This window comes from Camelus ferus, chromosome 12 (assembly GCF_009834535.1).
Source record: "Camelus ferus isolate YT-003-E chromosome 12, BCGSAC_Cfer_1.0, whole genome shotgun sequence".
Lineage (NCBI taxonomy): Eukaryota > Metazoa > Chordata > Mammalia > Artiodactyla > Camelidae > Camelus > Camelus ferus.
In genome coordinates, this window is record NC_045707.1 from 3,409,220 (window position 1) to 3,436,271 (window position 27,052).

The 27,052-nt window shown below is 57.2% G+C and overlaps 1 protein-coding gene across 3 annotated transcripts; it reads right to left on the reverse strand.

The window, feature by feature from the left end:
* Positions 1-1,740: 1,740 nt before the first annotated feature.
* CARD10 (caspase recruitment domain family member 10) lies at positions 1,741-26,827 on the reverse strand. Of its 3 annotated transcripts, none has more exons than XM_032492183.1 (21): positions 26,596-26,825; positions 26,163-26,414; positions 25,084-25,221; positions 23,164-23,489; positions 19,306-19,497; positions 18,237-18,392; positions 17,514-17,639; positions 16,106-16,297; positions 14,947-15,081; positions 14,495-14,610; positions 13,603-13,631; positions 13,038-13,161; positions 7,862-8,021; positions 7,311-7,422; positions 6,593-6,836; positions 6,360-6,429; positions 5,204-5,306; positions 3,833-3,991; positions 3,629-3,744; positions 3,016-3,128; positions 1,741-2,763 (listed from the first exon to the last, which is right to left on the reverse strand). In XM_032492183.1, the coding sequence occupies exons 1-21, from the start codon at positions 26,732-26,734 to the stop codon at positions 2,526-2,528; spliced, it is 3,240 nt and encodes a 1,079-aa protein (XP_032348074.1). In that variant the 5' UTR covers positions 26,735-26,825; the 3' UTR covers positions 1,741-2,525. The 3 variants fall into 3 exon arrangements, with proteins under 3 accessions (XP_032348074.1, XP_032348073.1, XP_032348075.1); XM_032492182.1 differs by having other exon boundaries at positions 3,016-3,131; XM_032492184.1 differs by lacking the exons at positions 1,741-2,763; positions 3,016-3,128; positions 3,629-3,744; positions 3,833-3,991; positions 5,204-5,306 and adding an exon at positions 5,337-5,715 and having other exon boundaries at positions 26,596-26,827.
* Between the last annotated feature and the right edge of the window lie 225 nt (positions 26,828-27,052).

Here is a 27,052-nt window from a genome sequence, read left to right on the forward strand (position 1 = left end):
CCTCAGGACCTTTGCACATGCTGTTCCTGCCTCAGCCTCTCCCTAGAGATCCACACAACTCACACCCTCACCTCCTTCAAGTCTACGCAAATGTTTTCTTCTCCATGAGGCCTTCCCAGACTATTTTATTTGAAGTGCAATCCCTTCTCCCTCCTTCCCAGCCCCCCAGGTCTCTCCTTCCCAGGTCCCCTTTTCTGCTGTGTTCTCTCCATAGCATTTTTCATCTGCCAACATCCTGTATATTTTACTTATTTATTGTCTGTATTCCTCATGAGAATATCAGAGCAGAGATTTCTTTTTATTCACTGAATCCCCAGTGCCTAGAAGAATGCCTGGCACATGGTAGGAGCTCAATAAAGATTTGTTAATTAAACAGAAAAAAGTACCAGATGGCTGGTGAATTGAACTGGGCCTGCTGTGGCCCAACCCTGCATTAGCACTGTAGAGGGAGAGCAAAGGAAAATCAATCCTCTGGACTCACTCTCCTATGAGCCAGCCCCGTGCCAGGCCTCTTCACTGCCCATCTTCTCAGAACAGCATCATCAAGGGATGATCTCAGGCTTTGTGTCACACAGACCAGGGGTCAGATCCTGATTTGGCCACTCAAAAGCTGTGTGACTCGGGGCAAGTTACTTCACATCTCTGAACTTTACTTTCATTTGTAAAATAGGGACAAAAAGAAGACTTGGTGAAGATGAAAGGATTGGTGGGCTTCTCCACCCCATGGAAAGGACATCTAACAAGGGACCAGGCAATCACAGCTGAGACACTGGGCTCCTGCATCTTCCCCTAGACTCCTATGTCCATAGACAGAGCACTGGGCCAGACACACAGCAAGCAATAGGGGAGGTTCATTTACTGAAATGAGCATGACCGAGTCTCCACACGCAGGAAGCCCACAGAGACCCATAATGCTGCCACAAAGCAGAGTATGGCATGGCCCAGAATTCCTAAGGACTGGGAGACTCAGGCAGGCTTCGTGGAAATGGTGCCTGACCCAGACTTCAAAGGACACTGAGATTTAGGCAGCCTCCACCCCTGGACTTGGCCTTCCCAGCCTTATTTCCTACAGTCCCCAGGCAGCCAAACTCAACCCATTTTCTGCCTCTGAGACTTTGTTCTTGAGGTTCCCTCCACTTAGTAAACCCACTCCCCCAAAAACCTCCCAGAGGCCTGCCCGAGTTCATCATTGTGACTGAGGACAGTTGTAGGAAGACCAAGAACAATATATAGGCATGTAAGTCCAATAAGCGCTTCTTGAAGAAAGGAATCCAACACCTCAAGTTCATGCGGCACCTCCTCCAGTAAGCCCACCTGGATTTCTTTCATTGGTAGTGACCATCCTCTCTGGTGGAGCAGTCTCAGGGCCCTGACAGTATACTGAGGGTTTGCTCTTAGTCTCCTGGATTCAGCAGCAGGGCCCCTTAAGCCTAAGACCACACCCTGCCGGCCCAGCATCTCCACTCCAGGGGCACTCCTCTGATGCTCAGACATAGGCAGGGCTGAGCACAGGGGTGGCCCATCTGTGGGGCCCCACTCCGGTCATTTAGGGGCAGGTAAGGTGATGCCAGCACAGATGGCAGGCAGCTCTGGGATGAGTCAGGGGTGAAATCTGACCCTCCCCTCGGGCAAGCAGAGACCTGAAAGGTGGTATCAACCTCAGCTGGGGGTGGCGACAAGTGGGTGAATGGAAAGGGGGGGCCCCAGGCCAGGGATGCAAGCAAGCAAAAGGCCACCAGCTTCTATGACAAACTATTTAATGTTCCATAATGTGCGGCTTCTGAGTGAAAAAAAGGCCCGTTATAATTTCACGAGCTGTACATTCTGGTAACTGAGCGGCTGGCCCCTCCCCACCCAACCCTCCGAGAGGCAGGGCAGGGCAGGGGCGCCATGAGAACATGGTCCTGGGTGTGCTCACCAGGAACACACATGTGTTAGTGCCAAGTGTCATGGGAGTGGGGGCATGACATTTACACAGGGGAGAACCACAGATACACGTGACTGTAAGACACGAGGGTTACAGGTGACAGTGGACCGGGGGAAGCCACAACGCCCCTGTGGAGGTACACACAGGAAATGTGAGCTGGACGGGCGGGTCACGAGAGATGGGCTCGGGGCCCCTGTGAGCAGAAGAGGCCCCGAAGCCGGGAGACCTCGTGCCGGAGGGAGGGACAGACACGAGCTGCCCCAAAAGAACCCAGGTGTGCAAACCAGTGCACAGGAGTGAGAACGCAGATGCTCTGAGGTGAGCAACGAGGGAGAGGACACAGGTGTGCGTGAGACCCACGAGAACGGGTCCATGGAGACACGAGGCCACGGGAAGGCCCAGAGCAGCAAGTAGAGGGGTGGGCGGAAGCTCTGCCCCAGGGGCTCCTGCGGGTGAGAGAGCCCAGAGCCCAGAAGCAAAAATCCCAGGATCTGGGAAGGCTCAGGATGGGGAGGACCCGGCTCCACCGCAGACACCAGGGTCCCTGCTGGTGGCTTCTGAAGTGCGTGAGGAAGGCACAGGCATCAGAAGGGGCCCCTCAGGCCTCGCTGCTGCTGCTGCTGCAGCCTCTGGCGCTGCCGCGCTCCACCCACACGAGGCGGGCCTGCTCCTGCAGGATGCGGCCACGCACCACCTTGGCCAGCTCCTCCGAGTGGCCCCACTCGTGGGCCAGCACCTGCACCCACGAGCAGGGTAGCCCCCAGAGCACCTGCTCTGAGCCTCGGCACTGCCGCAGCAGCTCGGAGTCCCGCCAGCCCGGCCGGCCCAGCAGACCCCTGCGGAGAGAGGAGAGTAGGCGGTGGTCAGGGTGGTCAGAGTGGGGGATAAAGATGGACCATGAGATGGAGAGAAGGGGACAGACTAAGATGTGGAGAGCCTGAGAAAGAGGATGGACAAAGAGAGATAAAAAGAGAACGGGAGGCAAACAAAGAGATGGAGAAGAGGAAGAGACAGAGACAGAGACAAAGAGACAGAGGCATCGGAAAGGGAGGAAGAGGGGTCCTCCCCATCCTCCCAGCCCGTCTCACCTGACCTCCCGGACATTCTTCTCAGTCACCTCCACGTGGATGATGATGGGGTAGATCTCGTTCTGGACCAGCTCCCGCACACCCCGCGCACCCAGCTCCAACAAGCAGTGCTTCTTCTCGGGGGTGGGTCAAGGCTACATTTTACTCCCAGACCAGAGACCCCACTAACCCCCCACCCCCTGACTGGGCCCGAAAGCACAGCCCCCTACAGGTCCTGTGTCCTCACCCAGAGGGACCTTGGCAACAAGGAAAGAACTGGAAGGGTAGGCCCAAGACCAAGGGACATAAGTCACTACCCACCACTGGACCTCAGCCTCCCCATCCGTAGAATGGAGCTGACCCCACCCCCAGCAGCCCGGGCCAGCTCCAGGGAAGCGGCAAGTCTGACCACAAGGACGAACAGGTGAAATGTATCAGCCTCTAGGGCGACCCACATGAGGCTGGCTGCCCCAGCCCACTCACTTCACAGGTGACGAAAAAGGCCCAAAGAAGGGAAGGGAAGGGACTTGCCCAGGGTCACTCTGCAGGTGAGCGGCACAGGCCTGCACTCAGACTCTACTCTCGGGCCCAGAGGACCGCCCCCACTCACTGCCACCCTGCCCCAAGCACCTACCTTCCCGACAGACTCCTGGATGGCACGGATCCTGCTGCCCAGCCCCGGAGGGGCAGGCCAGGCTTTGGGGGCTCCAGGCGCTGAGGATGTGCACTGCTCCTCCCCAGAGAGGCTTTCTGAAGAGCCAGGAGAGGCAAGAATGAAGGGCCAGTAGGCCTGGCTGCCCCGAGGGTGCTGCCTCCCCTGTCCGGCACGCAGGCTCACCCGCTGGGCACACTTGGAAGTCCAGACGGGAGCTGGGCAGGTCTAGGAGGTTGCGGATGAGCCGGGGCGCCAGGCACTCAGGCAGAAGCACCACGGGCCGCAAGGCAGACACCAGCAGGGGCCGCACCAGGCTGTAGGGTTTGAGGCTCTGCTCGGGCTCTGGGTGGCGGAGCGGGTGCGGAAAAGATGAGAGTGGGGGCAGGGCCCCAGCTCATCTTCCCTGGGGCGGCCTTCCTCTCGATACTCAAAACCCCAATGCCTCTCCTAAAGTCACCCCACCCACTTCCATTCCTAAGTCCCACTGCTGCTTCTCCCACAGCCACAGCAGAGCTGCCCCTCCCTCTCTGGGACCCGTGCAGTGGGCTCCTCCCGGATCCTCTGCCTCACCCTTGCCCCCTACAGGCCATTCTCCTCTCAACAGCTGGAGAGAGGCTTTAAAGCTGAAGTCAGATCCTGTTAACTCCCCTGCTTTCAAAGCACCAGTGACTTCCCACAACTCTCAGGAAGAAGGCCACATCCTCCATGCGGGTGACCCAGCCCTGCCAGAGCCTGGAGAGGCAGCGAGCCACGTGCCCCATCATAACAGCCTCCATTCCTGCCTCACAGCTCAACGGCTCTAACCATGGGCTTTTGCATGCCCAGGGGTGACACAGCCCCACCTTTGCACCTCTTGGCCCAGTTAACTCTCCTTTCAGAGCCCAAGTCACATTTTCCCAGGTCCCCAGATGGGCAGGGTCTCCAGCCTGTGCTCCCATCAGGCCACAATGCGTGACAGAGTTAGTGCTCAGTACTCACTTGCTGTACTGTGTCCTCCAAACACACTACACTTAGCCATGCCTCTGAGCCTTTGCACAAGCTATGCCTTCTGCCTGGCACAAATGCCTCTTCATTCTTGAAGGCCCCCGTTCAAACCATCTCCCTTCCAGGAAGTCTTTCCTAACCACCCTCTCCTCCTTGCCCTTCAGAACTGCTATTCCCTTATCTGGGCTCCCCTAGTCCCTTTTCCCTGATCTGGCCAGGCCTCACCCTCCTGCCTCCAGGAACTCCATCCAGGGTTGTCATGGCACCTGCCATCACACACAGGCTAGAAGCACAGCTCCGCGTGCTTTGCCAGACGAGGACAGGCCCATGCTCATGCGGGCCCCAAACTCACACAGACCCACAGTCACACTTGGACACATGTGCCTCCCCCAGCAAGCTCCCTCAACCCTGGCATCTCCCACCAGGCCCTGGCATGGGCCCTGCCCCCCACCAGAACCCTCCAACAGGCCCTTCAGGACCAGAGGGACCACCAAGGCCAAAAGACCTCCAGATGTGCACACTCCTGGACACTGGGCAGCGCAGGACACGCCTTCGCACCTCTGCACCCACCTGAGCAGGGCTCCAGCAGCAGCTGCTCCGGGGAGTCCCCAGCAGGACTCCCCACGTGCTTGGGCTTCACCAGCCGCAGCTGGTCCAAGGCTCGCTTCTTCAGCTGGGGTGGGGGTAGGGAAAGAGGGGCACCTGAGAGCTCAGCTCCACCCCACCCTCCCGGAGAGGGGGTTCCCCCGCTGCCAGTGCTGTCCAGGCTCACAGGTCAGCACAGGAGCCCCCACCCACCAGGCTTCCCCCCGTCTCCACCGGGCCCAGCACAGCCCCTGAGGCAAGGAGGGTGACCATTTCTAAGGGCCCAGGGAAGCAAGCCTGCCAGAGCCAGTTAGAGCCAGAGGAGCCTTAGATCTCCCCCCACTTTACAGATGGGGAAACCGAGGACCAGAAATCACACAAGGATACACACTTTGGAGTCTCTTCCAATGAATTAGCAACGTGACCTCGGGTAGGAAGACTACGGAAACCAGTAACGACAGCCCTGATGATACCAACAGCTGACAGGTATCGAAAGCCTACAATGAGACAAACACTGCCCAGACCCCACGTGTGCATGGATTCACTGAAGCCCTCCACTGCCCACAAGGCAGGCAGCATAATCCCCTCAATTTACAGATGGGGAAACAGAGCCTCAAGGGAGGGTCAGGTGGTTGTCCAAGGTCACAGGGCTGAGAAGGAGCAGAGCTGGGATTCAAATCCAGGCGGCCTGGCTCCAGAACCCAGGCTCCCCACCTTCTCTCTAGCACCATGGTCTCTTGAGATATTTGACCTCTCTCAGCCTCCCTCTGCCCCAGGGGACGTGGGGACCACCACCCAGCCCAGTCCTGGTCCAGGGATTAGAGAAGGGGGTGTGGTCATTGTTCTGTTAAGTGCTCACCACATGCCACGCATGCTCCTGGGCAACAGGCACCCTGCCTCACTTCCTCCTCTCAACTATCTGAACAGGGAGCCCTGCCACTCCCTTTGCTGGGCACATCGTAGAGGCTCAACCAGTCCAAGTGGAGGAGCAACCAAGGAGATCACCAAGAGGTGAGCAACCAAGTCTGGGTGGGGCCTCCTCCCCCAACTGCCAGAGAGTGCAGCCTGTCCTCTCCCTTTTGGGCCCCACCCTTGGAACCCCCCTCCCAGGCCCTCACCCTGCCCTCCCAGCCTTGCTTACATTACTGCGGGGCCCCCGGTGTCGGCTGGAGGGCAGGCATTTCTCCTGAACTTCTAGGAGCTGCTGGGCTCTGTGGGGGTTGGGGGATCATGCATTTGTAGGGAGAAAGGGAGCCCCTCACCTCCTCTCCTCCAGGCCCCCATCCTATCCCAGAGGATAGCAAAGGAATGCGCGAGGAAGGAGAAAGAGTCCCCCATCCCAGTCTCAGCTCCCAGGGCTCTTGGCTGTGTCACCTCTGATAATTGGGCACAGTGCCTCGGTCCAGGTCCCGCAGCGTGAGGGGGTCAACCCGTGTGCAGAACCACTCCTGCCGCCGCTTGTACGCAGGGTCCACCAGCCGCAGGATCTCTTGGGCCTTCACACACAGGGCGTGGGGGTCGGCCCGCTCAGGCAGGGTGAGGTTGGCTCGAATGTAGAAGGGCTCAGCACCTGGCCTCTTCACCCAGGCATCTAGGGCCTCATGGAAGGACTGGCAGGCTGGGCATGGACAGGGCAGGGGGTAGCAGGGAGGATAAGAGGAGGAGGAAGTCAGGGATCAACCTCGGAGAGGCCACAGACATGGCCCTCTCGAGGCCTAAGCGGCCAGGACCCCATCTCCCCCATCTTAAATGAGAGTCCAAGGCCCATAGAGGGCAGGGACTGGCCCAAAACCACCAACCCCTCTAGGGACAGACCCAGGACCCGAACCCAGGTCTCCGGACTCCTTTCCAGTGCTCCTTTCACTGTAAGTTGCATACTGAAGACAGGACAGAGGAAGGGCACAAGAACAGACGACCAGCCAGGAGGCAGCAGTGCAGAAGGGAAGGGCCAGGAGTCAGGAGGTGGAGTGTCCTCCCTCAGGCCTCAGTTGTCCCACTCACACCATGGGCAGGATGAGCCCTCTCTTGCGCCCTCAGTTCTGACCATCCAGGACTCCTGAGTTCCCAGTACCTTCCCCCAAGCCAGACTTACCCTTGAAGTCCATCAGGAAGGGGAGTGTGGATGCCTGGTTCCAGGGCAAGGTTCTCTGCTGGGCCTCCCCTTCCAGGCCTGCCCCCTCCAAGCCAGCAGCCTCTGCCCTTGGCTGGGAGAAAACACAGGCAGGGAGGGAAGTGAGTTTCCCAGGGCTTCCCAGGACAGCCCTGAGGCTGGAGAACACCGGGCGTGGGGGTGGCTATGTCTCAAAATTCAGATGCCCCCACCTCATAGTGCATGTGCCCAGTAGAATCAGTGCTCACAGCAACAGGACTCTTGCCCCAAGCCTGGTTCAGTCTGGTCTTCCCCACGTGTAAGGGTGGGGAGATGTCCAGGTGCAGTCAGTCTGCCCCACCTCCCAGCCCCCGCCCAATCAGATTTCAATTAATGCTGGCTGAGGCGGGGCAACCAGCAGCTGGTCACTGAGCCCGCCTCTGCTTTGGCCAATCCCCCAAAACTGCGCAGTGACCTAGCTCCACCAATCAGAGGACATCCCGCCTCAGCTATCGCACTGACTCCGCCCACAGCTTAGAGGGGCGGGGCCTCACCTCTCTTGGCTCCACCTTCGCAGACCCTGGCCCAGAGAGCACCCTCCGCACCACGGCCCCAGGCCAGTTATCCCCAGGGAACGACAAGCCATCTGAGCCCTTGTCCTGGGACTCGGGCCCCCCTGGGGGACTCCAGCCTGACACTCGGATGGCCAGAGACCTGAGAAGAGAGAAAGAAGATGGGAATTCGAGTTTAGTCAGGTATTTTGATTCAGTTCAACATTCTTGGAAAACCACAGTGATTCCCCCAAGGATGCCATGACTCCCACCATCGGGCCACTGCACCTGCTGCAATGCCCTTCCCCCTCATTCTCCGCCTGGCAAATTATGCTCATCCTTCAAAGCTCAGGTCAAAAGAGGCTGCTCCCTCCAAGACCCCTGCACACAATGAGGCGGAGGCTTCCTGCCGGAGTGCCGTAGTTTTGTATTTTTCCTTTTGTTCCCTCCCTAAGAAAGAACACCCTGAGAACCAGCCTGCTATCATGTTCAACTCCAGATCCCTAGCCCCAAACACTGTGTCTGGCACATAGCAGATGACTTAAAAGCTTGTTATGCTCACAGCCCAGGGAGGGAGCTCGCCCTTAGAACATAACACAGATCAGAGATGGTTGCAGCCAGCAGTGGGAGCACAAAGGGGAACGGCTTCCCAGAGGAAGCAGCAGCTGGGCTGCATCACAGTGAAGAACAGAAGCACTCTGGGAACCGACAAGGGAGAACATGGTTCCAGGCTGAAGGGCTGGTATGGGCAAAGGAGTGGAGGACAGGATACAGGATGGAAGAATTTAATAACAACAATAATAACAGGAGAAGCAAACACTTACTGGGTGCCTCCCATGTGCCAGACACCATGCTAAGCTCCTTGCCCTAATTAACTCATTTAACATCCAGGGAAATAGCTCCAAGGCACGCTGGAGCCAGCCTGTGGAGGGCATGGAATGAACTCTGGCCTCCCTCTCATGGGCAGTGGGAACCGGGACAGTTAACACAAAGAGTCACCAAGATCCCCATCATGGCAGGACTCTGCCTGTCCCTGGATGAGAACTGGTGGCACCCTGTGGCCAGATTCAGAGAAAACTGACCAGAAGTCTCCCCATAAACCCTCTGCTATGGCTCTGAGGAAGGGAGAGGCCAGGGTCAGTGGGTGTTCCCCAGCTGGAGGGGAGGCCCAGGCAGAGCTGGGGCGTTCACTCACCTCCCCACCCACCCACCCTGGCAGCTGCAGCCACACTGCCACACTGCCTCCTGCTGCCAGCCGGGAGTGGGCAAGGCTGCAAGGACCTTAAGCCAATCAGCACCCATGCAGAGCGGGGAAACCCCAGCCTTGGGGAGTCCGTCTAGCTCCTGCCCCCTCAGTCAATACAGAGAGCCAGGCCCAAAGGGCTGTGGCTAGACATGGATGTTGGAAGCACCAGCGCCGCCTTTGCAGGCTTCTTCAGTCCTGGGACTGTCCTGGCCGCACTGATGTGGCAAGAAAGGCCTGGGGAGAGAGAAGAGGCCTGAGGCCAGGGCTGGCTATGCTGCCCAATGGCCGTACAGCTGAAGCAACACAGTCCAGCTCCAGCCCCAGTGTTAACCATATGAAGACCTGGGCAAGTGAGGTGGCCACTTGATTCTACCATCACATGCATAAAGCAAGGGCACGCATCTCCCACCGTGGCTGTGAGGGTCAGGCAAATGTAGAGATAATGCAGGTAGAGGTGGAAACCAGAGGGCTCCAGGACCTTCCAGCTGCAGGCCTGCCCCGAAATGGGTTGTGCAATTCACTGGGTCATAATCAACACTGTTTTTTAATGAGATGGGTTAGAAAATAGAAGCCTGCCTCCCTTCAAGTAAATCCAACTATCTTCCTGTGCCCCTTTTGTTTCAGGCACATGTACTGGGTTTCTCTCAGTGTGGGCTGTGGTCAGAAGAGTTTGAGAAAGACATGGAGGGCGCCAGCAGGAACTCTGGGGCCAGGCAGCCTGGCAGCCTACCTCTTGGCCTCAGCCATCCTATCTGCATCTAACTACCTTGTTGTACAATTCAGTTAGTTAAAACATAGGAGGTTGTTAGAACAGTGCCCAAGAAAACTAAGTGCTCAATAAAAATTAGACATTCATTGTCAACAGGTGTGATTCAAGACAAGTCACCTCCCTGTGGCCCTGTTTCCCCACCCATTTCAAACCCACAGACAACTGACCATCACAGCTTCCCTAGTCGAGGGCCCGGTGAGCAGCCTGCACCCAGGCCCTCCAGGCCTCACCTGCTAGCCCCCAGCCCCTGCCTCGGCACACCCCTCCCTTCCCTGCAATTCCAGCATCAGGGCAAGTCCTCGGCTACCCCAAGGTTTTCATGCTCCGAGACCCAGCTCAGCCATCCCTTCCTTCAAGACGCCCTGCCCACCTTCCTGAAGGACCAAGTGACTTCTCTGGGCCTCCACGGCCCCAGGCTACCACCTGGGGGCTCACTGCGGGGAGGGTCCAGATCAGGTCCCTCAGCCCCAGGCCTCAGCAGACAAGTGGGTGGGAGAAGAGAGAAGAACACGAGTGGGGGTCTACCTACACCAACCTCTCAGGACTCCTGGGTCTCCGGCAACATAATCTGATTGACCCCAACCCTGCCTGTGGGAAGGACAGGAGAAAACTCCTAACCCCTTCCCCCAGTGTCAGGTCACAGGGGACCTGGGGGCACAGGGGAACGGGGCCAAGTCCTTCACTCTGCCAGCCTGAGCAGTGATGACCCAAGTGGCCTGGATGAGTGTTGTCCCACCCTAGAGCACTATGGGAAGATCCCTAGTCAGGTCAGGGACCCATGAAGCTGAGACTTAAGCATGTCACACAGATTACCTCACTGAACCATCCTGACAACCCTAAGGGGGCCATCTGTTATTAAAGAAGAGGGAAGCTGAGGCCCGGGGAATTTATACCTTGATGAGTTACACAGCTGGTGGGTGGTGAGTCAGGCAATGACCTACTCGAACCCTCCCTGTGCAAGGTCGGCCGGTGCCGGAGACCCTGTGTCTGTGTGACAAGTGTGGGCAAGGGCAGCCCTGCCAAGGTGACAGCACCCCCATACTCTCCTAATGCCCTCCCCACTCAGCAACTCACTTTCACTCTTTCCCACCGGCCTGTCCAACCGCCGGCCTGCCCCAGCGTTGCACATGCCCCCCGCCCCAGCTCGCCCCAAGGCCCTGGGAGCCAAGACGGGCAGAGGAGAGCGGAGGGCTGAAAACGCCCAGTACACAGTGAGCGCTCAACCCGAGCATGAAGTCAACGCAGGTTCCACAGAACGAAAGGACAAGGAATCCCCCGCTCCACCACCAAGAGGCCTTGGGTAAAATTCCTGACTCTCTGAGCCTCATTTTCTTCATCTGTATAATGGGGCTCGCAGGGCTACTCTGAGGATTAAGCCACAACAGCAATAATCATAATAGCTAAGAGCTAACTTATCACTGCCTGAGAGCCAGGCGCTGTTCTAAGCACTCTGATAGGAATACCCCAACCCCTACAATGACCTCAGGGGACAGGCACTACTGTGACCCCATTTTACAGAGCAGGAAACTGAGGCACTGGGAAATTTGCCCAAGGCCCCGTGGTCACAAGTGACAGAGCTGGGATTTCAGCTGGCTCCCAAGTCTGTTCTTCCCCACTATGCTCCGAGCTGGAACCCTGCCCCCACTTCAGGACACATGCAAACAGCAACCCCCAGCCAGTTAGGGCTAAAACATCCTTGACCTCCCATCTGTCCACCCCTTTCTTCTCAGACCACCTACCCCTGCCCCTACCCAAGTCTGTGTTCTCCCCCATCTTCCGCCTCCCAGGAACTGTGTGGGCAGCAGAGGTGGCCCCATGTGATCATGGGGCCCAGGTGGGGGTTGGACCAGAAACTCCAGCTCCCTCTGCTGCATCCCGGCGCCCCCTGGACAGCAGCCAGGACCCCTGCTGCAGGCCAGAGCGGAGGCAGGGAGGAAGGGCCGAGGCAGGCAGGAAGGGAGGCGCCTCCGCCCCTTCCCCTAGAAGCACGTCCTGCACAGTGAGAAACAATGTCACACTGGGCCCTGTGCCGGAGGGTGAGGGTGGGGGCAGGGACCTGGCCAGGGGCCTGGCCAAGCTGCTTCCAGGAGGCAGGAGGCCCCGGTTCTGCTCTGCTCTGATTTCTTGTCCTCTCTATCCAGCATCCCTGCATTATAGCTCTGACAATCAGTGCTTCCTATGTCCGCTCCAAAACCCAGATCTGATCAGCTCACTCTGGACCTTGACCCTGGCACCTCCCAGCTGTGTGACCTCCAGCAAATCGCTTAACCTCTCTGAGTCTCAGTTTCCTCTTCCATAAAACAGGGGTAATCATAATAACACCTACCTCCCAGAACAGAGGGAATGCTGTAAGGCAGCCAGCAGCCCGCCTTGCATTTAGCAATAGCTAAGCCAGCCCAGGTTTCCCAGCTCGGACAAGCCAAAATCCACACTTCCCCAGCCTGACTCACAAAGCCTGCCCTGGCCTCGACTTTCGCCTTTTACCCTCCCCCGCCCTCACCCCCTGCTCCAGTCACCACCATACTCCAGGCCCTGGACAGCCTCCTTTTCCACGTCACCCAGCTGTCTGAGTTCAAAGGCCACATTCTCAGATCGGCCTCTTCTATTGCCCACCCTCCTGAGATCACTGACGGGCTTGACCAGGGAGGCCACTCATCCACCAGAACAGAGCACACTGCCTGCAGCTCGCTCTGAGCCGATGTGGTTCATGACTCCGGTCGTGGGCCTGAGGCCAGCCCAGCTGCAGGGGCTCCCAGGGCGGCCCCACCCGACCCTCAGCACGAAGTTTGCTGGGAGGTTCACTCCTGCTGGGAGCTCCAAGCCAGGAGGACAGGCGAGCAGAATGTCGGTACAAGTAACAGCTACCATTTACCGAGCATCCACCATACGCCTGGCGAAGCGGGGTGCTTTTCTGCGACAAGTCTTAAACCTCCAAACACCATCTGCAGAAGAGATAACTGTGCCCCTTTAGCCGATGAGGAAACTGAGGCCCAGAGAGGTGAAGTGACCAGCCCAAGTCTCCCAGATGATAAGCGGTGGTTTTGAATCCAATCTCTGCTTCTGTCTAAAGACCTTAATAGTCTGGCAGCTGCATAAGGCAAAGATTTCGCTGCTGCTCCCTCCCACCTTGCCCCTGCTCCACCCACCGCAGGCGGCTGGGATACCTGTTGAGGAGATCCAGGCCACAGCCTCTGGCCAGAAGGCCGTCCGGCTTTCCCAGAGGCCACACGCTGTCAGAGGATGAGGATGATGAGAGGCCGGGAGACCAGGGCTTAAGGGTCACGCTCCCTGGGGAGGAAAAGTGAGGTTCAGGGGTGCCAGACTGAGCAATGGGAGAGGGCCGGGGTCCATGAGAAAGGGTTGAGCCCCTCGAGCCCAGGGATGGCCCAGGGCCCAGAGGCCTGGGACTTCGCAGGTTTGATGCTCCAGGAACACATTGGACCCACTAGCCTGGGCTGGCCAGGGTGACCCTTGAGTTTCCTGGAAAAAGGTGGAGGGTGGACTGGAACTGAGGAGGCCCATACAGGACAGCCAGGACAGGGAGAGAGGACCAGGGTGGGCTCAGGGTGAGAGGTGTGAACCAACTTCCCCAGGAGGGCAGAATCCCCCTGCCTGACCAGGGGACAGCAAAGCCTCAGGGAGGGGATGCAGGCCAAGGGCAGAGCAGGCGGCATAGGGCTCAGGTGGGCCCCCAGATGCACCCTCCCCGTGGAGTCCCCTGGCCTTTACCTGTGATGTCCGACATGCTGCTGAAGGACCTGGGCGGACAGAGGACGGGAGGGGCCGGCGTGAGGCACAGTGGGTGCTCAGCCCCAACCCCTGCTCCCGCCCCTGGGCCACCAATAGGCCAGCAACACTCAAGCACATGCAAGCTAGACCCAAGGCGGGGGTCTCAGGCACAGGGTGCTCATGCCATCCAATCCCCTTAAGGGCAAGAAGCTAACATCCTGAACTCTGCCCTGTGTCCTTCCACCTAGAAGGCCTGGCCTGTCCTCTAATGCCACTCCCTCTCAGAAGCCTGCCCTGACCTCTCACACCTCATCTCAGCCCCACTTTCCATTTCTGTCATTCATGGCTCTGGGGTCTGCCTCCCACACTACACCATCACCTCCTCATCACACACCCATCATGGCGGGGTCAGTCATCTGACAGGGGGACATACACCAGGAGGCAGGACATTCCCTGCCCTCGGTCTTGCGCCAGCAAGCACAGTTCGGTTTTTCCAGCTCCCATTTACTGCCACTGCCTGAACCTGAGGCCTGACTTTCTTGCCTGAGGTCCCCAACCCCTTGGAACTGCCTCCGTGTCTCCTAGTCTTGAACCACCCAGGCTTCCCCGTGGATTTAGGATCTTTGAGACTTAACCTCCAATGACTCTCATGCCAGGGTGCTCAGCAGGGACTGAGCCCACTCTGTGCTTTGACCTTGTCTTAATCCCTGACCTCAGTTACACCTATGACTCCTGGGACCTGGGTTTCCAGAGCTCCAGCCATTCAAGGGCAGTAAAGGGAGGTGACAGCCTGGACCTGACCCTGGCATCAGGGATTCTGGGAGATGGCTGTTTCGGGTAACAGCAGCACCCCCTCCCTGGGCCACTGCTGCCCTCTTCCCAGCCTGTTTACCTCTTAGGGGGTGCAGGGTCCTCCTCACGCTGCCGGCGGAGGATGGAACCAGCGCTGGGGGGGAAGGGCAGGATGGAGAGGCGGTTGATCTCCTTCTCGCTGTCGGTGGCCTCTTCCTGCAACGCCATGGCAGGGCCTGGTCACCCCCAGGTACCTGCCTAAAACTGAACATATCTAGTTTGTGTCCATTTCACAGATGAGAACTAGGGCCCAGAGCAGAGGAGTGGGCTCTGTGGGGTTACGGTGTGTGAGTGGCTCCCCTGGTCTCCGGGTGCCCAGGTTCAGCTCTGAGCTCTCTGCATAAGCTTAAATAAGGCACTTGGCCTTCGTGGGCATCGATTTCCTCTCATGTGAAACAGAACTGTTAGCAAACTGGAAAGCACTCTACATGTCAGTAATTACACGACGGCCATCAGTACCCCCCGATATCCGGGCTAGGACAGCTGTCTTACCGAGGTGTGGGGCTCAGAACCCCCCATGACAGCCGCCTCCCCTGCTGCTTCCGGGCCTCCGAGTGGGGAGGGGAACTCGCTCAGGCTCCAGGTACTGCTGAGGTTGGAGCACAGGGAATGGGAAGATGCACAGGCCTGGGAGAGGAAGAGGGTGGGGAGAGGTCAGCAGCGCTGGGCCAGGGCCAGCCACTGCCATTTTCTAAATGCCTGCCACGTGCCAGGACCAGGGACACGGTTGGGAATGAGGGAGCTGGATCCCTGCCCTCATGGAGCTCACTGCCGAGCAGAGGAGACAAACTATAAACAAGCAGACAGATGAAGGAAATAAAGCCCAGCTGCCAAGAGACTCAGGAAGGAAGGTACCCAGGGTGGGAAAGGCACTCAAAAGCCCCACCCAGCCTGGGGCATCAGAGTGCCTTCCAGAGAAAGTGTGGTTAGAACTGAGAGCTTAAGGATAAATAGGTGTTAAGTAGATAAAGTTGGAAAGGATGGTCTAGGCAGACAGAACAGTATGTGCAAAGACAGAACAGTATGTGCAAAGGCCCTGAGGCAGGACTGTGACACATTCCAGGAATTGAAAGGCTGAGACCCAGGGAACCAGGCTGGGTGTGGAAGCTGGGGTAAAGGGCCCCTCTGCAGGGCCTCTAGGGCATGGTAAGGGGCTTTGCCTTTCACCTAAAACCCACTGAGGATTTTTAACAGTCAGATATCACAGATTCATGCTCCCTTTGTTCTATTTCTTCAGGCATTAAACTCCTGGCTAATTGACAAGCAGTTTAAGCAAACCCAAGATGGGAAAAGACAGAGTTCCTGGCAGAGGTCTGAGAGCCAGTGTCTGGTTTATAAGTGGTCTGAGAGCCCAGCTCCATTTGCTGGCTGGCTAAGTGATCTTGGGCAAGCCTCTGACTCTCTCTGGGCCCTGTGGGAACTGGACTAGCTAATCTCTGAGGGACTTGTATGGCCCATGATTTGCATTCTAAGATGCTCACAGGCCCTCGGGCAGCCAGGCTTCTCCAAGTGTATACTAAGACAGACTTCAAACTGTTCTCTGTGCCCTAGGTGCAACCCCAGAAACTCAGAGACCAACATGCTCCTGGCCTGTCCCCTGATGCACCAACCCTGGCCAAGAGTTCCCGCTCGTACTCATGACCCCGCTCACCTTGAGGTAGGGGCCACCCTGGACCCGCTGCAGCTGCACCTCCAGCAAGGCCTTGGCCCCCTCCAGGCTGGTGAGCGTGGTCAGCAGCTCATCCCGCTCAGCCTCCAGGCCCCGCACCTGCTTCCGGTACTGGTCCTTCTCGATGAGGCTCTGTGAGTACTGCAGCTGGATCCGGTCTCGGCTCTGGATGGCCTGGCGAGAACGGGCAGGGAGGTGTTGGGCCAGCAGCCGAAGGAGCCAGGCTGGCTCAGCTGTCCTGGCCTCCGACCTCTCAGATGGGGGTGGTGGCAACAGGCACAGCAGCTAACATTTATTACAGAATTCCCGTGGGCCAGGCCCCATGCTAAATATCAGCTCATTTAATCTTCAGACAAACTCTCCAAGTTAAGAGATTTTTCGTTATGCTCATTTTATACACAGGGAAACCAAACCAGCAGGGACAGAGCTGCAGAATCCAGGCTCTGAGCATTTCCCAAAAACAACTTAAGGGGGGAGGGTGATAGCTCAGTGGCAGGGCGCATGTTTAGCATGCACGAGGTCCTGGGTTCAATCCTCAGTACTAAAATGAAAAAAAAAAAAAACCATAAAACTTCCCTGTGAGATCTACGGTGTGCAGGGCGCTCTATTCCCAGCCTCTAGGGTCCAAACCCAGCCACTGCACCAAAAGCACTTTTCTGCACAATGAAGACCAGGGTCCCTGAGAGCTGGGCCCACGGCTGGGACCTGCCACTCACTGTCTGAGAGGGAGCTAGGGCTAGAGACCTACGGGCTAGGAGCAGGTGGGTAAATGCAGGTTCCTGGGCCTACCCAGACCACCTGAATCAGAATGTCTGGGGACGAAACTTCAAATCTGAATTTTCACCAGGCCCACCAGGGGATCCTAAGGCCCATTCTCATGCGTGGACTTCAAATCCTCTAGTGGGACTCAAATTTGGTCCAAGGACAAAACTTCCTGCCCGCCCCACTGCATTGGGAGCCTCAGACAAGGAGGCCTGGGGGCCCTCAGCCCACCCTGTAGCCTCAGGAGATGAGGGCCATGGTACCCAGGGCCTGGGAGCCAGAACTTTTGAGAATTTATTCATCAGCAAACATTTGTAAGCACCTCCCCATGTAGACCTTGCCCTGGTTGTGGGGAGAACAAGGGATTCAGATGGAAAGGCTGCCAGGACCAACTTTTGTAACTGTCCTAGGAGCCCAGGTGAGGCAGGGGTGTTCGGGGGGCAGGCTGGAGCATCTCGAGTGCTCAGGTCCCATGTCTGATTCTCCTGGCCTACCTGCCCCATCTTAAATGAATGAGTGCACTGTTTACCTCTGTCTACAATTCTGGTCCCACCTGCCCCTCCTCATCTTCCCCAGGATGAGAACTAGCGGCCAGAGAAGGGCTGTGCAGACTGCAGGACGGCCTCACCTGGTCCCGCTCCTTCTCGATCTCCTCCAACTGGGCCAGGACGGTGGCCATGCGGTGCTTGTACAGGTCACAGTCTTTCTGCAGCGTCCGGTGCTTCAGCCGCAGGTCCTCCATCTCCTGCAGGTACTGTGGGCAGGGCAGGGCGGAGCAGGGTGGGACACACCCAGGGTCAGGTCCCAGGACTGGGGACCAGGGGAAGCTACCCAGCAGGTGCCCAGCAGGTGCCCAGCAGATCCAGAGAGAGAGGCCTGAGCCCCAGTAATGAGTGCTCACCTTCCCAGCTGGGCGGCTGGGACGACTGACTTCACCTCACTGGGCCTCAGCTGCCTAATCTTAAAACAGGGCTAACGACCCCATCCCAGCCCGCCTCAGCCTCCCCATCTAAACTCTGGTCTGCCTCCTTACTCTGCTCTGCTTCTTCCACAGCCCTTATCACCTTGTTACATGAACGAACGGACTGAGGATTACGTGTATTGCGCCCTGTTTGTCTCCCCAGCTAGAATCTGCCCTCCACAGGAGCAGGTCCTCTGTTTTGTTCACTGATGTATCTCAATAAATATCTGAGGACAACTGAGTGCACAGTTCTTGGCACAGGAACTGGGCACACAGCAGATGCTGGGGGAAGGCTGGCTAAACTGGTGATGCCCACCACCCTCCCCTCCCCAGGAGCCTCCCCAGGCTGTTAGCGAGAAGGTGGTGGGGAGGGGAGCATGTGGACACCACCTTGTCCCGCAGCTCCTCGGCCCACTGCAGCTCCCCCTGCACGGCATGCAGCTTCTGGCACAGCTCCTGCCTGCTGTCCTGCGCCTCCCGCCAGTCATGCTCCAGGATGTCCAGCAGGATCCGCTCGGAGCCTGGGGCTCCAGGCCGGCTCGCCTCCTGGGGGTTCAGAGTTCAGGGCTGCCTCAGCCTCTGGCTCAGGGCCCACCTTGAGTGTGGGAGTAAGGAGGACACAAGGCCCTCGGCCCCACCCCCACTAGCTCTGCCATCTTGTCCCAGGACCTTGACCTCTCTGGACCTCGCTTCCCTTATGTGAGTAGGTGTGGCCCCATCAGCCCTGCCCACCCTCCAGGGAGCATCTGAGGTACAAATGAGGTAAGTGGATGAGGGCGTGCTCAGACAAGCTGGGCCGGAAACTTATTCCTCAACAAGAACCAGGCCTGTTCTCTCTTGCTCTGGCCCCAAACCGTCGCCCAGGACAGCAGATGGGTGCCATTTCCAAGGCCTATTCCTCCGGCCCCAACAAGGGGTCTTCACAGGGGCTGAGCCTGGCCCAGGCAAGTAGACCATGAGCCCAAGGTCCAGCCCTCAGACCCATGCCCCAGCCAGGCACCCCCAATCCCATGAAGTACATTAGGGCCCCAGCTCCCTCTCCCACTTCCTGTGTGGAACAATGGCCAGGTGGCAGGCCCACATTGCCAATGACCTGGCACTGACCTGCCACAGGACACCGAGCAAGCCCCAGCGCCACCCAGACCTCAGGGGTCTCAACCTTTCCGGGGTCAGACTCCTCTACAAATCTAAGGAAAGCTGGGGCCTTCTCCCCAGAAAAATGCTCACACACAGTTTCATGGAGTTCAGAGGCCTCCTGGGGCCACCCACAGACCCCAGACTGAGTCCAGGGTGAACCCAGCACTGAGGGCCCTCCGTTCAGAGCTTAAGACAAGAGGCCAGCCAGGATTCCAACCAGATCTCAGATCCCAGGATCTAGAATCCTCTTTCTCCAGGCCTCAGCGGGAAGAGTGAGCAGCAGGAGGGTCTGATGTCCCGTGCCCCCCACCCCGCCCCATACCTGCTGCAGGCCCTCCTGTAGCTCCTGCAGCGACGCCACGAGCCGCTGGTTCTCGGCGCGCAGCTCGGAGACAAGGTCCGCGCTGTCGGGCTCCTTCTCCTTCTCCTCGGCCCCAGGGAGTGGCCCTCTGGCCCTTCGCAGCAGCGTGCACTCTTCCTCCAGCCGGCTCACTTTGAGCTTGAGCTGATCCACCTGGGGCCCAGGACAGGAGTCAGGCCAGAGAGGGACCACCAGCCAGGCCAAAAGTCAGAGGTCCCGCTCCCTCACTCCTGGGTGCCTTCCCAAATCCCAGAGGGGCCTGAGCTGGAGTCCTCCCCGGACATGTCTATGAAGAAGGGACAGACTGGAAAAATACAACGAGGAAGGAAGGGAGGCAGCAAGGCCAGCCACCCTTCCAGGAGAGTCTGCCTCAAGGACTTGTGGGTGCGTCACAATGCGTGCATCTGTACCGCAGTTCCGACGCTGGGCACAGGCAGCTGAGCACGGCACCAGTGTGACGGGGAAGGAGGGCTGCACCAAGAACAGGAGGACCCAGGGGCTGGGCCCCGCTCTGCCCCTGACTCAGTGTGGCCTTGAGCAGTCATGGCCCCCCTCTGTGCCTCCATTTCCTTATCTCCCCGGGGGGAGAAGGAGGAGGATGGTTTTGAGGGTCTCACCCAGCCCAAGAGCCAGGATGTCCCCCTCTCACCCAGCCCCCCCCCCACTCAACATACACTCAGGGAACAGATGTGAGTGTGACCTGCCCTTAAAGATCCTCCCACCAGAGCTTCCACTCGGGAAGACTGTGCTATAGGTTCATCCCCAACAAGAATTCCAAGTCCAGGGTCCAGGTTTCAATGGCACCACTCTACCCTCTGCCATCCTAAGCAAGTCACCTACCTCCTCTGGGCCTCAGTTTCCCCATCGGTAAAATGGGCCCATTCAATCCCCTGCTCCACCACCTGCCTCCCAAAGTCATTGCAAGAATCAAACAAGACAGCAGGTGGGCAGAGGCCTTTAAATTGTCAGAGGCTGGCTGTAAAGCTGCTGGGGGTGTGACAGTGGCCGTCTTTACAGCTTTAAATAAAATCCTACAACCCCAGGCTGTCACCAGCTCAGCGTGGGCAGCCAGAAGCTGGCCAGGGGTACTGAGTAGGAGGCTGGGTGGTAGCCGCCTGGCAGAGAGCAGACATGCATGGCCAGTTTGCTGGATTATGAATGCAATCGGCCAGAGTGATTTTCCAAATGCATGTAGGGTCTGAGGTGGCTAGACAGTGACAAGAGTGGCAGCAGGTGGCAAGCCACAAAATGAAGTCATTGCTGGAAAAGAGGCACAATGGCCTCTGGGGCTACACTCAGGCGTGCCAATGTCTGGTGCCCTGGGAGTGCCCTGGCCTCGCTTGGAAAGGCCTTGCAGCACCCCCGCCAGGGCCTGGCATGGCAACACACACACACACACACACACACACACACGCAAGGGTCTGGAAGCTGGGTCAGGCAGTTCCATGAATTAACAGTGCGCTCCTCCTCCGCAAAGGACTCAGAAAGAAATTCATGACTCTCACATTCCTTTCCCCTCACAAAACATGCTTTGTGAACCACCAGAGAAAGACAGCTAGCTACAAGGGCAAGCATGGTCACACCCTCTCCAGCAAACCGCAGCCACACACCATGGCCTCCCACCTGATCCGCGGCCAGCAGGCTCCCCGGATGAGCTCAGGGGACAGGGCACCCGGAGTCTTCACCGAACGCCAGGAAATACAGATGTATTTAATCCCAGTGTACAAACTCACTTAGCACAAAATTACAGCGTTCGTTCCCTTAAGTTTATGTTGCTTAGAAATAACAGCTCATTAAATTTGCACCTTATAAAACACAGTATTAAATCACAGCCACTACACACCTGTCCATGGGTAGGGGGTGAGGGGAGGGAACCCAAGCTGCCAAGAAAAGCAGGATCAGCTGCTCTGCTCATTTCCATCTGCAAAGCCTTTGTAAATTTTGTGGCAGAAAAGCTCCAATAAGTTAAGGCACATTTACAGTAGCTACGTCTAAAATCTTATCTATGAATTGAATTTCACCCTTTACCCTCTACCCACTAAACTGGGGGAAAGCAGTCATTATCATCCTACTGGTAAATTTCTGCACCTCTAGGTGGCCACACTATGTGCACCTGCAACTGATCCACAGACACACAGAGGAACCTCTTCTTCATCCCCCTACCCCATCCCAGGAGACCCCCAGGTGGTTGGACACACACACACACACAGGACATCCCCCCAGTCATATGCACACATCAGCCACTTCAGGGGCCTAACTCACAATCACACCCAACCCAAAGGTGAGACAAACCGTGCCGACCACAGCCCCTCCCAACACCCGGGAGCCGACAGCCATCATGCTGTCCTCTCCGAGCAGGCTCACCCTGCCTGCCACCCACCCCACTCCACCCCCAGCAGTGCCCAGAGCAAAGTCAGGAATTCTCAATCTTGGAACCCTGGGAAAGTGCTCCAACCAACCTCTCTGTGCCTCCGTTCCTTCATCATCAAATGGGGACAGTGCCCCCGCCAACCCCCCTCCCAACAGAGTTGCTGGAAAATTAAAGGAACTGATGGATGTCAAGCCTGGAGGACCATTCCTAGTTCACAGGAGATGATGTTTTGCTGTGATGTCATCTGCATCTGTGACTGCTTGCTTCGAGGAAGAGGAAACTGAGGCTCAAGTGGGCCTGGCAGCCTGGGCTCGTCAATCTGTGTCCTCAAAGTCCCCAGTCAGGACTCGTTTCCCCAGACGTCAACCCCTCCGCACACAGAGTCGAGAGCTCCATCACACCAGTGCCCCTGCACTTACAGCCTCACATGTGCCACCCATCATCCACAAGCACCTGTCACCCCCTGCAACAGCCACCACTGAGGCTCATGGGGTCAGGGGTTTCACATCCCACAGTCAGCATCCCCCTGTAGAACTTCGCACAGTATTGCTGGGCACAGCCTACTGTGCGCCACTGGCAGTGATAAATCCTGCCCAGCACTAGCTAATTAAATCTTTGGGACAAGTCCCTTTGGCCATAAAATACCAGCTTTATCCCCATGCTAAGTCGCAACAAGAAACCAAGAAGGAGAGGCTCTGTTTCTCAGCCTGTAAGAGGCACAGCCTCACTCACTCATGGAGAAAACCGGGTGAGACTTCACCGGGACGGGAGTAAGCAGAACAGCAGCGTGGGGCAGAGGCCAGCGCTGGTGCCAGGAGACCTGGTTCAAATCCAGGTGTGCCATTTCCCACTTTGTGACCTTGAGTAGGTCTCTTTACATCTAAGCCTGTGTCTGTATGTCAATATGAGAACCTGGTGCCTGGTGCCTTGGTGAGATTGCCTGACACGATGCACATAACCAGCATGGCACAGAGTGGCACTTAATAATAATAATATTCACTACAGCGGCTAAGATGATACAAGTTTTGAGCACTGTGTACCAGCACCAACTGCCCCCGCACATGCGGACACTCTGGGCCAGGCCACTGACTGTGGAGCTGTCCTGTGCGCTTAGGGTTTTTAGCAGCATCCCTGGCCTCTACCCACTAGATGCCAACAGCACATTCCTGGTTGTAACCACCAAAAATATCTTCAGGCATGGCCAATTGTTTCTGGGGAGCACAATCACCCCCAGTTGAGAACCACAGTCATAACTCAATGAAATCAGTGCTATCAACATCCCCATGTTACAGATGAGAACACTGAGGCACAGGGCAGAAAAGGGATTTGCCCACGATCCAATAGCAGGCAGCTGGTGGCTCTGGGACACCAGCTGGCTACCACATTACCATCCTTTTTTGAAAAGCTGCCCCTTCCCCACTGTCCCCGCCCATCTCCCCAGGGCCTACCGCCAGCTGCAAGTCCCGGCTGCGCAGCACGGCCGAGTTCTTCTCCTCACTGAGCTGTGCCAGGCGCATGGCAATCATGTAGTTCTCGTCCTTAAGCCGCAACAGCTCCAGGCTCCCCGCCTCCCAGTCCTCCCGCAGCCGCTGGCAGCGCTCTTGTGTCTGTTGCTGCTCCCGCAGCCGCTGCTCCAGCCCTGCCCGCTCCTCCTCTAGCATCCGGCCCCGGGCCTGCAGCTGCTGCTCCCGCTGCAGCTGGCTCTTACGGGCTTCCCGCAGCCTCCGCACCTCTGTCATCAGGAACTGGGTCAGGCCCTCGGGCCCCTCCTCATCTGCCAGGGACAGGGGAGAGAAAAGTCAAATCAGGCAAATAAAATCCAGGAGGATAGCAGACTGCACAGAAAAATGCAAACCAGAAAAACACTAGCAGGAAATATTGGAGTCTAGTTTTATAATTCGGGGTAGAGAAGGCATTCCTAAACAAGGCGCAAAATCCAAGAGCTATAGGAGATTTCTGCATGATGACAGATGCAACAAAGTTAAAAGACAAGCAACAGAGTGGGAGAAAATATAACAAATATAACTAAGGACTCAGAGCTACAATATATAAAGAGCTCCTACAAATCAATAAGCAAACAACCAAATAAAAATGTGGGCAAAAATTATCAACAGGCAAATCCTAAAACAAAAATAGCTGGTAAACATGGGAAAATATGTTCCAACTCACTAGCAATAATAACAATAATAATTGTACCACTAACATTTGACTTTACTCTTTGGGTTAGATACACGTTAATTTATTTAATCTTCACAATAACACTTAAGGTAGGTACTATTTATTGTTCCCATTTTAAAGACAGAAAAACTGAGGCACAGAAATGTCATTCACCCAGGGTTTACTAACTAGTAAGCTGTGAATATCTCTCAACAAAGTACAAACTTAAAACAACAACATATTATCTTAGACATATCTGACTGCGAGAATGTTTTTAAATGATTCCCAGGATGGATGAGGGTCCTGCAAAATGGGCACTCAAACACTGCTGGAGGGATGTATGTTTAGTTAACATTTAAAATAAGCATTCTCAGAGAAAAGAAATTGCTAATGTGCTAAATTAACCTTTGGAGATAAATTAGCAGCATGACTAATTTAGCCATTGCTGTCAGTCACCTTCAGACAAGGGGATGGGAAAATAAATTAATTAACTAATTAAACAAAATAAAATACACATTCTCTTTAAGAAGTCTGACTTCTTGGAACCTCTCCTCCTGAGACACACATTTCCACAAAGACACACCTAGAAGGATGTTCCCAGCATTGTTTGTAATGTTGCAAACTATAAACAACCTAGACATCCATCAATAGGGAATGGGTTAAATTACTTACGGCACGTTACTAATGAAGCCTATGCAGTCATTTAAAACAAGCGTAATAGATGTAGACAAATCACAAAAGCAGTTGTTCTGAGAAAACGCAAAATACGGAGCAAGATATGTAAGATGATCGTGTGTGTGTGTGTGTGTAAATGCAGAGAAGGGGGATTTGCCAAACTGTTACCAGACAGACCAGAGCTGAAGGAAGAAGTAAACATCTTTCCTATGTATTCTAAAGTCTCCTGGAGTACTTGAATTTTTTACAGAAGAAACTGTAAACTGGTGCACGCCTGACACACACGTCAGAGAACAATTTTAGGGGGAAAGAGCCACATTAAGAGTGTGGGCTCTGAACTCAGACTAACTGCGTTAGAATCGCAGCCCCACACTCAGCCTGCTAGGAGGCCTTGGGCAAATAGCTTCAGTTCGCTCTGTGCCTCAGTTTCCCCATCTGTTCAGCAAGGATAATGGGAGTGCCTCCCTCACATGGACAGAGAAAGGAACCTCTGCACTGGTGTCCGAGGCACTGGCACCCACTGCGGACCCACTCACCAAGGATCATGGAGCAGCGCTGGGCAGGTTCTTGGCCCGTGAGGAGCGTGAAGTGCTCAGGGTAGTAGAACTCCAGGGCTTCCAGGAAGGCCTCATAGCCCCTCTTGCCACGGCAGCGCAAGATATCCATCAGTCGCCCTGGGGAGAGGCAAAGGGTGCCCAAGGGTCAAGGTGAGGGCTTCCCCCAGTGCCTAGCCATTCTCTTCCCCTCCCCTCCAACACTCCAGGGCCCACGTTCCCCAGATTTTTAAATCAGTGACACACACAGGAGCCTGTCTCAACACATCATGGAGGAGAACCCGTCTGCCACAGCCAGGAGAGCCAGGACCCACCCCCCCCATGGCACCCGTGTTTCAACAGCTCCCCAAGCCCCTGCCATCCCTCTGACAGCCCCTGCCTCCTCCCGACACACACACACAGATACAGGGCCAGCAAGTGCAGCCTGCCTTTTCAATGGCAAGGAGAAGCCCCCTCCACCTCTAAACACAAAGTAAAATATTTCTCTCCTTGGCCAATGCCTGAAATTCCACTAGACCCTCATCCCTCTGCCAGCTCTGGTTCGAAGGCACAACTTATGGGAGAAGGCACCCTCAATAATACTGAGATGGGTCTTGAGCACTTGAGGAAAAATAACTCTTAAGGAGTGAGTGGCACACAGAAGGCAGGGGGCAGAAAGAATTGAAAAGATGAAAGGATACAGGAAAGATGCCAAGTCCACCAGCTGTGACCAGGAGGTCCCAAGCCTATCCTGCCCTGGTAACCATAGACAACTCCCTGCTCTAAGGTGGGCCCAGGAAGTGGGAGAAAAACCCAAGATAGACAAAACCCAAACGCGGTGTGGGCACGGCGGACACGCTGGGTCGTAATGGTGGTTCAGGAGAACATAGAATGGTAGGCACAACAACTACCCCACTCTACGGATGTGGAGACCGAGGCCCCGGGAACCAGAGCTTTTGGCCTCGCGCTCCAGGACTCTGTGCGCGACGCTCAAGCACACGGCTGGCCCCGAAGAAGGCCCCAGGGAAGGCCCTGGGGCACCGCCCGCTCAGGCCGGACCCCGCGCGCCCCCCACGGCTCACCGGTGCGGTTGGCACGGCACGGGAAGCGGTAGGTGCTCAGCACCTCTTCCTCGTCCTGCTCGTCGATGACCCGGCATTGGCGCAGATACGGCGTGAGCTTGGCCGGGTTGAGGGCGCGCGTCAGCCGGTGCCGGACGCTCTCGATCCGCTCCCACAGCGCGTCCTCCTCCGCCTCGGACCCCGAGCCGGCCCCAGCCTCCTCCTCGGCCTCCCCCGCCTCAGCCCCGCCCGGCATGGCAGCGTCCTCTGGATCTGCGGGCCAGCGGCGCACAGGGGTCAGCAAGGGCGCCGGGGACCGGGTGCGCGGGCTGATCCCAGCTCGGGGCGTCGCCCGCAGGACGGGCCGCCCGTCGCCGCCGGAGCCACCCGGCCCCACGCGCACCCGGTCCGCCCGGGGTTGGGGGTGCCCAGCCCCCGCGCCCGGGGAACTCACCCCGCACGCCACAGCCGCCTGGGACTCCGGGGTCGGCGCTCGGGCGGCGGCTCCGCCGGCGCGGGGGGGCGGGGTCCGCGACGCCCCCGGCCCCGCCCCCTGCCCCGCGGCCGCCGGGGCTGCCCGGACCGCCCCACATCGCCGCCCCGGTCCCTGCCGAGTGTCCGGCCGGCCAGCCACCCGCACGTCCGCCCGCAAGCCCGGCTCCCCGCCGTCCGGCCGCCGCGCGCCTCCCCCCGCCCCACGCTTCCTGTTTCCCGCCGGCTCTCCCGGCCCTGGCTCGGCGGGGTCCCGGCGGCCCGCCCACACCTGCCCGGCCTCGGGGCGGGGCGGAGCCCGACGGGACACGCTCGCTCACACCCTCCCGCTCGCCGCCACACACCCTCTCCCGCGCTCGCGGGGCACGCGGCCTCGGCTCCCCTGGCCCACTACGCGCCCGGGGCCCCGCCGGCCCACC

What these genes read in the sequence shown, in the direction of transcription:
- CARD10 (XM_032492182.1), bottom strand. Translation starts at nt 26,734, where the DNA reads ATGTGGGGCGGTCCGGGCAGCCCCGGCGGCCGCGGGGCAGGGGGCGGG. An exon ending in GACCCTGCACCCCCTAAGAG is followed by an intron (nt 13,632 to 14,494) that starts GTAAACAGGCTG and finishes CTGTCCGCCCAG; the next exon opens with GTCCTTCAGCAGCATGTCGG. An exon ending in ACTGTGCCCAATTATCAGAG is followed by an intron (nt 6,430 to 6,592) that starts GTGACACAGCCA and finishes CAACCCCCACAG; the next exon opens with AGCCCAGCAGCTCCTAGAAG.